Consider the following 13,456-nt stretch of genomic DNA (forward strand, 5'->3'; position numbering starts at 1 on the left):
AATATTAAACTCTGTCCTCATTATATCCTTTATCTTAAACACTATTCCACCCCGTTACATTCCACTCCGTTACATTCCAGATCTTGAGCTAACTGTACGCTACTCAATCTACTCACAGAAGCAAATACACTCCTTAACAGTTGATAAAATCTGCCTGACCAATGACCCGATCAGTCACTAAGGCAGCATTTTAAGTCTTATAATACACTGTTGAAAATAAAGGTTTTTCAAATGGTTCTTTGAGTGATGCAACAGAGTAACCACTTTTGGTTCTGCAAAGAACCATATTTGGAACTTGGAGATGTGCGAATGTGTGATGTGTAAAGAACCTTTACATTTACCATACATATACAAGAAGCTTCACACATCACATGGAATCAAAAGTGGTTCTTCTATGGCATCAAGTAAAAGAAAATGAAATGGGGGGGGGGGGGGGGGGGGGGGCAGGAGTTCAGTAGTGATCTTGAGAGCACACAGGCCAGGCAGTAGGCCCTATAGATATATATATATATATATATATATATATATATATATATATATATATATAGCTTCACGAGGCAGGCCTTAAAAAAGGCTGAACCAAGATCTATCTATTTTCATAAGAAGGGGCCATGCAAACTAACAACTGACCAACTCTTGTCCGCTGTTTCTGCAAGGAATGTACAAGCAAGCCTAACAATAATGATAGTAATACTTTCTAATTAGTGCCTCAACTGAAACTTCTGAAGATAACGACTCTGAGCTGAGATGCTATGGTTTTCTTTAATCCATCGTCTACATATTGCTGTAAAATTGTTGCTCATTGTTGTCAACTTGTGCTGCACAGGCACATTTTTGCTACTGGGATTTAGCTGGATAAAGAAATGTTTTCCCTGATCTGAAGTTCATATTTGTGTTGTTGTGTGTGTTTTATGCACCCTTGCCCCAAAGGTCCTAGGGAGACACTAAATGGACAAAGGTATCGGGACACCAACACTTCACACCTACAGGAGCTTTTATGACCTCTCATTCGAAATCCATAGGCATTAATATGGAGTTGGTCCCCACACTAATGTAGGGGACCAATCAATGTAGGAGAAAGGCTGGCTACAATGTTTTCTATTAGTATATAAATGATCCATGAAGCCTCTTTTATTGTTAGATGCACAATATTTTTTTCCAAGCAAACACATGAGCTCGTTCAGAGCACAGTTTGTATCTGTAAGTGCTTATTATTCATTTGTTTATTCAGAGTAATGACAAAGCACTATTGGTGTGTCACTCATATCCCTATGAAAAGATCTGAATTTTCATTTGTTACTTACCAAAGTAAGGCAATAACAACGTTCACACTGTTAACAGAAAAGACTGGATTAAACAGCCTTAAAGGGTTAAAAGACTATGTAAAAAGATCTTTATAGGGAAAGTTGAACACTGCTATGGAGAAAGACATCCCATTTTTTAAAGTATTTTTTCTGCTCTCAGCACACCTCACGCCTCCTATAAGCCAATTATCAAACCCTCAAGCTTAAGAAATTGGTGCACCAGAGACTGGAAAAGAAAAATGTGTGATGCAGCCCTACTGCAGGATGAGGATGGAGAAGCATTGCTATAAAGCTTTGAGCTGAAACACAGAAAAGTGTTGCTTCAGGTGGAGCTTTTGTTGTTTTCTTTCTTTATATAGTTTATGTGAAAATGAGTGAAAGCACACCATATCTGTTAAAAGATGAACTATGAAGCTGCATTTATATTTATATTTTTATAGTTTAGTCTAACTGTAGCCTAATTTCCTGTCAGTATTTTAACGCTTTGACTTATGCGAAGAGCATACACATATGTGCACTCACGTCCCATATCAGTGCCCCCAGACTGCTGTCCTTAATTTTTATACATATTTAATATCATATGAAGCACAGTCTTTAAAAACCACATAAAATAAAACAGGTTGTGACAAATTTTCATCAAAATAGCACGGGTGTTGTGCCAAACTATGTATTACAGTGAGTGAAGATGAGGATTGTGATCACAGTGATGGTTAGGCCCTTGAAACAGAGCGTTGAGTCCAAGACAAAGGGCTTATAAAGGGGTTATTATAGGGGTTAACTTAAATTTGCATATCTCTATATATATAAAAACCACAGTCCTTCCACAGCTACACGATACAAATGCATGTCCTACAATTAAAAAAAACTATCAGAACATTGTCGTAATGAAAAAGAAAGAAAGAAAAGAAAGGATACACTGAAGAATAATAAATATGCTAAGAAGCGTTTCTAAATGCATCAAATCATTTGGCTCCACTGTCAACTTGTTGCTTTTTTTAACGCATCTCAACAAAGTTAGAACTATCGTAACTTACTGTTAATCCGCAAAAAGCGGCCCTTCTGTCACGAGGAAAGCAGTAGTGCAACAATCTTTAGCAGGATTTTTTTGTTTTAGTTTTTTTGTGGTAGCACTTTTATTTCCACAATCATGACGTCCACACACAACTTACTCGATTCCGTTTAAAAAATATTGTATTTTATGAGGAAATACTAAGATTTTTTTAACATTACTTGTATAGCCAGGTAGGTAGTAACAAAGTGCTCCGTCATGCTCATGACTGTGTCAATCTGATGTTTGACAATAATAAGTGCTACCGTAGGTTTTCTGTTTTCTTCACTCCTTCACAAAGGAACTTAGTCAAGTACATGAGTTCTGCGGTATCAGTAAACAGGAAGTGACTTAAAGCTGAAAGCCCACATTCAACCCCATGCCTTTGGGTTAAGGGGCTTTCTGGTTGGATCACATCTTTTCTACATGGTTTATGACAATTTTGATAATACGCCATTGTAGCTCCAGAGTTAATCTTAAAGACAGCCACATTCAAAGGAACGCTGTAACTTACATTCACTGGCCACATTAATATAAAAGCCAATCACATATGTTCACCTCACTGATGTACAGTTAGAGACTGTAGTCCACCACATTGGTTCACCTCACTGATGTACAGTTAGAGACTGTAGTCCACCACATTGGTTCACCTCACTGATGTACAGTTAGAGACTGTAGTCCACCACATTGGTTCACCTCACTGATGTACAGTTAGAGACTGTAGTCCACCACATTGGTTCACCTCATTCATAAAATAAAGGTGCTACAAAAGGTTCTTTGAGCGATGCCATTGACTCTCAAACCAGTTTTGGTTCCATAAAGAACTATGTTAACATCAAGAGATGGTTCTTTAAGCCTTTAAAAGTTTCTTCACATTTTTTTGTGAAGCAGTTCTTCCATGGCACTGTTCAGAGAACCTTTTAAAGAACCTTCCTTTTCAAGAGTGCACAGTTAGAACCTATAGTCCAACCTATAGATTGTAGTCCCATTTTAGAAATACTCAGACAGGGCCCATAGGTATGAAAATATGGATGATACAATATCGAGATTAAAAGGCTAAAAACTGTAACAATATTATTGGCCAGTATGATCGTAGTGTTGTGCTCTGATGCTTTTTTTTAACAGGGATTTATTGACATAGTCATATTTGTGATGTAAAAGACTTTAGCACTGATGTGTGTGAACAACCTCAATAGCAGTCCTGAGCACCCCTGTTTGATACACTCCTACCAGCATAACACACACACAGACTACCATATTACTGCCATATCAGTGTCACTGCTGGGGTGAGAATTGTCTACCACCCAATATAATATCTAGTTAACAGTTGTCCTGTGGTCAGAAACTGACCAAAAATGGAAGTGGCTGGCTGATGAATTGTGAATGGCAGTGGATGGGCTCCAGTGTGTAATTGTACACCTACTGCATTCAGAGGACCTAAAAGGTAGTTAAAGTGGCCTGTGAATGGAAGCACAAGGTAATTTCTACAAAAAAATGAATGGTGTGTTTAAATTGTGTCACCTTTATTGGCTTATTACTGATTTAAATAGGCTTTTGAACAGCCTTGTCTGGGTCTCCATGTTTCAGAAAAGAGAACCTATTAAAGCTTTTTCTATGGATTTACAGTAGACCTCTTATATAAAAGAACAAGGTTTTGAATAAAGCATTACATTATACTGTCTTCCAACAATCAACGCCCTTACAATTTGTCAGATTTGTCTGGGTTACAAATGAAACATTGATATTTTGTACTGCCATATTATATTTTAATGACCCTCAAAATTAAGTAATGGAAAGTGATTATTTTTATCCAAGAAAATATTCTGTGATTAATACAAAATATGAACTGAATTGCTGCATAATTGCTGTATTTAACCTCTGTGCAGAGAAAGCTCAAAATTTACACAGCTCAGAGGCTTACAATAAACCTCTATCTGCGAAAGGTGGCCTCTTCTGGGTAAAAGACCTTCTTGATTTAAATACCACTGGACCTAAGCGTTTTGAAGAAACTTAAGAAGAATATTAGTCAAGACCTTTAAGTATTATGTAATGGATATTCCAGTCATCACAGCTGGATCAATTGTGAGTAAATGGCAGCTGCATTAAACCACCCAGGCACTGCATTGACAAGTCTGTACCTCAAAACAAGGAGACTTGTGATATAAGCCACAGAGATGCTAAAATACAGGCCAACAATCACTCTGAAGGAGCTACAGAGTTCATTGACTAAGACTGGAGCACCAGTTTTTCTGCAAACAGTGGGGTGGGGTAGTAAGAAGCCATTTATTATGTTTCTTTAATTAAAAACACAAAATAAAGTCTTTTTTGTCATCATATGACACAGTTTCCGGGGCAAAATACAAAATCTGTATTCTCTAATGTATGGCACAAACTTAACACTGCCAATTTATTAAAAAATACTATACCAGCAGTGAAGTATAGGAGTGGCAGTATCAAGCTGTGGGAATGACTGTCCACAGCAGAGACCGAACATAAACAAGAATGTGAATGTTCTATAATAGACAAGTCAAAGTCCTGAATTCAATCAAGAATTTGTAGAACAATTTAAAAAATTAAGCTTCAGAACAACCTGAGAAAGATCTGTCAGAGAGGTGAAAATCACTCCTAAACATAGTACAAGGCTGGTAGGAACTTTCCCCAACAAACTTCAAGCTATTATTGCAGCACAAGGTCATTCTACCAACTCCTTCTATACTAGTCTGAGGTGGTATATACTTATATCTGTTTTTTTAACCGATTTTAAAGATCTGCTGAAATATCCGGAAATTTATATAACAAATTATTTACTTGAATTTGAATTGACTTTAAAAGCAGATTGATTTACAAATGAATACTGTGTGGAACAATCTTTAAGTGTCATTCGGAATCTGAGCAAATCTGACAAAATTTAAGGGTGTTGAATATCTTTGCAAGACAATGTACTATGGGTGTTTTGGAACAATTCTTCTTCCAAGTTTAAAAACCAGTAAAGTGGTCACATTCTTCAAATTGACCAATAAGGCCCTTAACCTTTGTAGACGTTTGAATGATGATCACATGCCAGGTTTTAAGTGGACCTAAAAAGGCATCATAAAAGGCTTCCAACCCAGGATAGCACCTAGACGGAGCTACATTCCGTTGTAATAAAAAAGAAAAGAAAATGAAGGAAAAAAAAACTAAATAAAATAGAACATTTTGGCTTCTGGTTGACAGTCCGTTACTTTTTTTTTCATTTGTTTTAAGGCTTTTCATGTCTCCCTCTTCTTTTCCCTCATTTCCGCTCTCTCTTTCTTTTCCACTTCACTGTTTTTTGCTCTTCTTGAATATGTTCTTGATCTTGGTGCGCTTCTTCTCACCATTTTCGGAGTCCGGGGAGGAGACGGAGTGGAGGTGTTTGGCCTCCTTGCTGGGCTTCCCCTTTGTGTCTAGAGAGCTTATTGAAGGGTAACGTCCCTCTGGGGGCGTCCCACCAGCAGGCAGCTGGCCCAGGCTGTAAGACTTCTCCAGCATGCCATTGTAGGCAGCTGTCTTGGTGCCAGGATGAAAGGTCAAACTCTGGGATTCTGGGATTGCAGAGGAACGAGTGAGGTCAGGAGAGCCTTTGCGTACGGAGGCAGAGTCGACAGAGGAGCTGAGAAGAGGTGAGATGTCTGAGGTGACAGGCTGAGCTTCCTGGGCCAACAGGAGGAGCTCGTCGCGGGATATTTTCCGCTGCGGCGTTTCTGCTCCTAGAGCACTCGGGCTGGAGAACTGCTTCCTGCCCACGGAGGAGCTGAGCGAGTCCGAGTCGGAACAAGTGTCCTGAGAGTCTCTGTAGGTAAGAATAAGAATAAACCATCTTTCATGTCAGTAAATCAACATTTCCAACATCCATACATGTAGTTTCTCACGACCTGTATTACAAAACAGTAGGAATGTTATACAATGCCCCTCAAAGATTTGGGGACACCTAACCTTTATCTGACAATGGACTGATTTTCTTTTCGACTTTTCGGTTGGGTACAAAAAATTAACAAATACTATAAAAAGTATATGTTGCAGATCTCATACTCATCAAAGTATCTTCCCTGGCATGATGAGTGGATTTTATCTAGTAATGATTTTCATTTCCTTTAATTGTTTTTATTCTATAGTATCATTACAAGCGCTGAGTTTTCCTAGAATAATCCAGAATAAGTAATATGTTACATTTTGTTAAACTGACAAAAAACCTGGTCATTTTCAAAAGCTGGTGATCCCAAAACCTTCCACTTGCAGAAACTTTCCCACTCAGGAAAGGCTGTATTTGGTCAGCTCTGCATGACCAGTGGCAAAAGAAAAAATTATCAGCATTTGGGAGAAGCTGAATGATGAAGCTGTACCCTTTTCTGTCCGCAGTGAAGAAGATGTGTTCATCATCTGCCTCTGATCTGTAGACCCCAGGTGCGGAGGCCATAGAGAGCAGGTCAGGGTCGGCAGAGAGAAGAGAAGGCTGGTGGGACAGGAGGCTCCGCCGAGAGCGACACAGACTGCTGCTGCGAGTCAGAGGTGGACGCATCATTGGGGCTACCGAAAGAGAGAGAGAGAGACTGTCTATTAAGCCGGCCCAAGGGTGAGTACACTCTAAAATAAATCTGATGCATAATAAAATATGACATGGTTTACTGTAATATTATAATTAACAACAACTGTAATAGTAATAATAACAATAATAATTCTAAAAATGCTTAATTTGGCTGCTGCCCAATGAAAAACATGTATCTCCATTTTTTGTCGTTTTCTCATGTTCTCTATTGTTTGAACCCTGTAGCTGCTCTGTACTCGTGTACATAATTCTGAATAATAATTCTGAATTTGCCAAAACATAAGCCTGGCCATAAAGGCTGCTCACAGTTGAACTGCGAGACGATGGGTGGTGTGTCTTCGTCCAGGTCATCCACTCCTCCTGCGATGGGGTAAGGGGGCAGGGAGACACGGGGCATCACCACCCAGCTGTGGTCTGAGTATAGGGAAGCGGTCAGGCTGGGCAGGCCCGAGTTCTGCACCACAGGGAAACCACACAGCTTCTCAATCTGCTGCCAGCGGTGAAGACGCTCGCGCAGACACGCTGTTACCTCCGAAAGGGCCTTTCTGTATACACACACACATGCAGCAAAAATAACACACAGTTATGGTAAGGCCTTCCATGGAATATCTGGTGCATAAACATTGCTTCAGAGCAATACCACAGAAGTTTTCAATGAAAATTTCTATCGAGAACTGTTTTTGTAAATGATGTGTGGCAGTGTGAAGGAACTTTTAATAGGTTAAAGAACCCCCACATGAGGCAAGGCAAGAGTGTCCAATTGTATCTTTAAAGGGATGTTGTGGTTGTAGGGTTTCGTTCCAACGAAGCAGGAACACCTGATCAATTGTTTGAAGGGCGGAAAACAAGTAGAATCAGGTGTGCTTCAAAAAAAAAGGCATTAGAATGAAAGACTAGAGCCACACCACCCTCCTGAAGTAAAGGTTCTAGACTAATTAAGGCTTGTTTCATGAAACTGTATCTCCAAACCACAAACTATTGAGGAATCGTTACTTTAAAGAGTGTTCAAGTGTTGGTGCATGCTTACTTGGCTTCAAGTATCTTGTGGTCAACCTCATCCAACGATGAACTATGAGCTACATGGAGAGTACCAAGCACAGAACCCCTCTTCTTTTTTATCTTTTCTGCCTAAAATACAAACACACACACACACACACACACACACACACACACACACATACACACAGAGGTATCAGACTCCTGGTCTTCACAATTAGCATTCTATTATTTCAGCCTCAAACAGCATACGCAATTAAAGCACTGCTATCAACAGCATTACAGTAATTTTAATCTCTGAATCATACGTGAATCACAAATAACGATGGATAATGGAACGTTCTGTGGTAAAGACATTTGGAGAGTACTCGTTGCCCAAGTCTTATAGCAGCGTTTGCTAATTGCTTTGTATAACTGCCTGATGACTCATTCCAAATGCAAATGACGAAAGGCAAAAACAAACTATGTAATTAAAAAGTAATTTACCCGCATCATTAAAAAGCCAAATTAGTGGGAGAAAAATAATCTGCTTCATTTTGTAGCTGTGTGCACGTGCTGGATCCATATATTTCTTGATGAATAATGCACTTGGCCTAAATTGAAATTCTGCATTAACTAAAATGTTATTGTGTGTTTGCCCATAGCTAAACTCAGCAGACGTCTCTTTGTTTATTTGTTTTGGCTTTCTTTAACATAATTCAACATGTGGACATTTGATCTTCATTTATACAATATTAAGAAACATGAAAGGATATGAATGAAATATAACTAAACAAATGCAACTAAAGAACATATATAATGGAATTGATGACACAATGTTCTCATGAGCAAAACGTAGGAACACCCCAGCATTTATTACTGCTACATTATTACTACATTAATCAAACTGACTTAAAGCTGCAGATGATCAGAACATGGTTAGAGGGGGTTTTGGAGGAGCATGTCTTATTTAAACCTCACCACATTTAGTTTGCTCTTGATTGTTAAAGTGAGTGTTATCTAGATCCAATAGATCCAAAGTCGGGCTGGGCAAGTAGTCGAGAATTAATTGAACCCAACATTCAGAAACCCTAATCAAAGTAATCTTACCCATTTTTTAAACTGTTATTTTTATTCTGTTAATTAGCATAAACCAAAAATTAATTTGTCTTGCAGTATTCTCCTTTTTCTCTCTTTCTCTCTCCACACACACACACATGCATGCACACACACATACCTAGGTAGGTGTTCCAAATGCTTTCTGAACACGCTACAATAATGTTGAAGAACTAGCTTCCTAATTTTAAGCATATTAAATATTTTAATACAAAAGGTCAATTCATTAGTTTTAAAAAAGTCTGTTTTGAATATAATATGATACATTTTTGCCCATACTGCCCAAATTAACTCTTGAAAATAAAATAAACCATAAACATATATACTGTCTCAGTTGTGCAAAATATAAATGCATAAATAAATAAATAAATAAATAAATAAATAGCATGAAATTGATCTACTGAGAAGCTGCCTGAATCTTAAAAAAATACTGACAAAATGTTTTGGTCATACCGCTCAGCCCTCCTCTTCATACTTTCCTCACTGTGTGTGTTCATGTACTGCCCCCTTAAAAATGTAATTCCGCGTGTCACATGACTTCACCCTCTCCAACATGGAAGCAACATGGTGGAGAACTCACAGACTGAGCCACTCGAGCAGATCGTACCAAAGGAAATGCTGCATCATCATTAAGTAAAATAATTGTTCATTAATCATAGTCATGGAAAAGTGTTTTTAAGGTTATATCGCCAAGCACCACATGGTAAAGCAGTTACTTTAAGAAGGTTGTGGGGGAAAGCCTTTTGAAGGGAAGTTTGGCTTGTGCTGCTCACCTCTTCTTTGGCGACAGTCAGCTGTAGCTCAGCGTTCTGTTTCTTGATGTTGTAATACTGGACCTCCACCTCATGTGTGAGCTGCAGCCACATCTGTAGGGCTTCTGGCACTGACCACTCTGACTGCAACTCTTTCTCAGCTCGCTTTAGTGCCATACGCACCTGCAGACACACAAAATAATAATGGTTCAGAAAATGTAAAAAAAAGTGAAGCAGAATTGTAACCTCCAAAGCAAAGTTCGGAGGCTGCCTTGCATTGTCTGATAACCATGATGATGGCTTGAATATTCCTTCTCATGGCATAACTGAAAGATTGTGAAATATTTGCCAATTCAGCCCAGTATCTCAGTCATTTGTCAGAAAAAGAAAAAGCAGGTGTTATCTCTTTGATAGAACTCTTTCCATCCATATTTCATATGTTCCTAGTTGCGTTACTCCTATTAAGCACAACATTGACGCGGGCTGTGCGTTGGAATTTGGTTAAAATCAGGTCCATTCGTGGTGTTGACCCACATGTTGACACTCTTTCTTTTTTTTTACTTTCATTTTCTTTCCCCTAGACATTTATATTACTTTAATAAACAGTATCTTTCTTATTACAGAGTCCGGTGTTGTACACCGGACTACTGTGTGCACATGCTGGTGCATTACTGTGTGCACGTGCTGGATCCATATATTCTTGATGAATAATGCGCTTGGTCAAAATTGAAATGTGATTGTGTTTGACCTCAGCTAGACTCCTATTAGCAGACGTCTCTTTGTTTATTTGTTTTGGCTTTCTTTAGCATAATTCAACATGTGGACATTTGATCTTCATTTGAACAATATTAAGAGATATGAAAGGATATGAAGGAAATATAACTAAAAGAAAATAGAAAGTATTTAATGCAATTAATATTAATGTCTATAACACGGGCATTTATATTTCTTTAATAAACAGTATCTTTCTTATTACAGAGTCCGGTGTTGTCTTCTTAGGCCCTGGAGGCTCACAGCCCTGCAGAGATCAGTAATAACATTCCGAATTCAACTCATAAGGATGTTTTGTAATTTGCTGTTGTGTTAATCCAAATGTTTTAAATGAAGCAGAATGTGAAAGTCTGCAGTGGCCCTGTGCTGGGATTTTTTGAGCCTGACCTCAGGGGGCACTTCAGTGTATAACTTTAAATCCTACCTGCACCAGCTCCTCCTCAGCGTACTTCAACCGACTGAGTTCACACTCCGCTCCCTCCCGCAGCTCTCGCAGCCTGTGAGCCTCCTTCTTCGCTCCACTGATCTCGTCTCGCATCTTCTGCTCCAGGTTCTGCTTCTCCACAGCAACAGTGCGGTTCTCCTCCTGAGCTTTCTCCAGTCTAAACAAGTGGGCACAGAACAGACCTAGAGTCAACTAAAGTGAGCATCCTCTTATTGCAGTTATACAATTACGCTAACTACATCTCAGTAACAGTGCAATTGAGAGGTTTTACGTGTTGTACCTCTGAAACCGCGATTAATCTATCTTTGGACTTATTTCATATTGGTCCATTCTCCATAAATGGCTGACTGAGTCAGCAAAACAAGATTCATCAGAATGCAAGAAGACTTTGTAAATGTCTGGCAGTACTCCAATGGCCTCTTCGGTCAGAAGGAGCAGCATTAGACTTCCCGTTAGGCTTATGGTTTATTCCAAATGCAAAGCTGGATGAACAGTGTGCCATTGGTACATGGGGTCTGAATGTGTGTCGTCTCTATAAACAGTAAATTATATTTCCAAATAATACAGATAATAAAACAAGAATTAGGACCTGGATATACAGGAACTGTCACAAATGTCCACAAGGTGGCAGAATAACACTGAAATAACTGACATATTTGTGATGCTAATTTGCCATGTTGCTACTAAATCACAATCGTAACAGCATATACTGTAGACTTAAACAAATATGCTTGGATTGCAGCCAAAGAGCATTTGCAGCTTAGTCTTAAACTACTAATAAGTACCAACAGACCCAGTTACTTTTCAGCTGTTAACAAGTCACTAATGGGCATGGGTACAGGGCTCCAACATGTGATGAAACCTTGAGCAGTAAGTGAAGCAGGACGTTTGCACAGTTCATGTATTACTTTTAATAATTCAGTATTAAACACTGATTTCATTGTGTAAATGCAGGATTCTTATGAACCTGATTGGGAAAAATGCACAATGTCAGAGTGAATGCAGTTTATATCTGATATATATCCATCTTATTTACAGTCCTCCACTTCTTGTTATCGTTGAGGCTCTTGAGGAAACTGTAGCTTTCCTCTTTGCTGCTGCTTTTGTTACTTTACAGCTGGTATATTTATCCACAGGTCTCCAGTACACACTGTCCAGTGTAGTCTGCGTAAGGTGCCTCTTTAATGGTGTTTCTTAGAAATGGAAAAAGCGGCCACATACATACAGGCCCAATTTTCAGCCTAAACATGCGATCGCCCAATGTTTCTCTAACTTCACCGTTCCTGAGAGACGATCAGACCATATTTGGAGTCATAGGACTATGCAGTTCCTTGTTCAACCACTAGATGGAACTACAGGGCTTGCGTTCAGTTGCAGAAACCCATCACCCTCTAAAAAATAAAGGTGCTCCAAAAGGTTCTTTGAGCGATGCCACAGAAGAACCACTTTGGTCTATAAAGAACCATTTTTGTCAGAGATGTGACTTTTTAAATCGATGAAGAACCTTTGCATCAAGAGATGCAGGTGTTTTGCGTATTTGAAAGGTTCTTCACGCTCACACATCTTAATGATAAACATGGTTCTTTAAAAAAAAATCGGCATCACTCAAAAAAACATTTGTAGCACCTTTATTTTTAAGAGTGTACAGCCAGTGTTGTACTCCTGCTGCAAAGACTTTTAACACCACTAACCACACAGCCCTCATAAGAGTTTTTAAAAAGCATATAGAGGCATTCACAACTAACAGCAATAAGTTCTATTAATGCATATTTCTCTCTCTCGCTCTCACTCTCCCTTTACCTGCCCTGCAGGTCCATCAGGCTTTGCTCAGCACTCTGAAGACTCTCCAGGTCCTTCATCATGCGAGAGATGTGGATTTTGGATGATTTATTCTGCACATAGGCAAACCAGCATCCCCCCACACCAATAATAATGGACACCATTAGGACAAAGTCCTTCAGCCAGTTATGCTGCGGCCCTGCAGACAGAAACAGATAAACTGTATGCATGCATCTCCTAAAAGAATACTTCAGAATGCATTGGTTTCCAGAAGTAAAACAAACGCTCCTAACAAGGCCCACTTACGTAACGGCGGTCCAAAAAGCACTGCATCCAGTGCTTTTAGATTTAGCTTCTGTTTATGTCGCTGATCTAATATCTTTAGTTGCGACGTCATAAACGACGGTTCATTAGCTGCTATTCTGTAGCAGAGAGAGAAAGAGAGAAAGACATAGAGTGGACATAAGACATTTAAAAATAAAATGACAGTCACTGGTTCTGGGGATGCGTGAGTAAGTGAGGATGAATGTGTGTGTGTGTGTGGGTGTCTACACTAAACCTGCCTTAATGAAAGTGAGTTTAAATAGAAAGTACAAAATGGCTGAAAGACCATATGTGCAAACCCATACAGCATAGCTGGGGAGGAAAGGTGATCTAGAGTTGTGACATCATTTCATGAGTCAGCGAGAGGAGGCAGAGAGA

General features: G+C 39.1%; 1 protein-coding gene across 1 annotated transcript in view; it reads right to left on the minus strand.

The window, feature by feature from the left end:
• Positions 1-559: 559 nt before the first annotated feature.
• The window catches only part of stim2b (stromal interaction molecule 2b), a 50,294-nt gene continuing 37,397 nt past the window's right edge, over positions 560-13,456 (minus strand). Inside the window, exons 5-12 of the mRNA XM_072687616.1 lie at positions 13,061-13,176; positions 12,776-12,953; positions 10,955-11,132; positions 9,781-9,942; positions 7,944-8,044; positions 7,223-7,461; positions 6,714-6,897; positions 560-6,163 (exon numbers count right to left, since the gene is read on the minus strand). Coding sequence (XP_072543717.1) covers positions 5,653-6,163; positions 6,714-6,897; positions 7,223-7,461; positions 7,944-8,044; positions 9,781-9,942; positions 10,955-11,132; positions 12,776-12,953; positions 13,061-13,176 — 1,669 coding nt within the window. The 3' untranslated portion in view covers positions 560-5,652. The remainder of the gene's footprint in view (positions 6,164-6,713; positions 6,898-7,222; positions 7,462-7,943; positions 8,045-9,780; positions 9,943-10,954; positions 11,133-12,775; positions 12,954-13,060; positions 13,177-13,456) is intronic.

The sequence above is a fragment of the Salminus brasiliensis genome, chromosome 9 (genome assembly GCF_030463535.1).
Source record: "Salminus brasiliensis chromosome 9, fSalBra1.hap2, whole genome shotgun sequence".
NCBI lineage: Eukaryota > Metazoa > Chordata > Actinopteri > Characiformes > Bryconidae > Salminus > Salminus brasiliensis.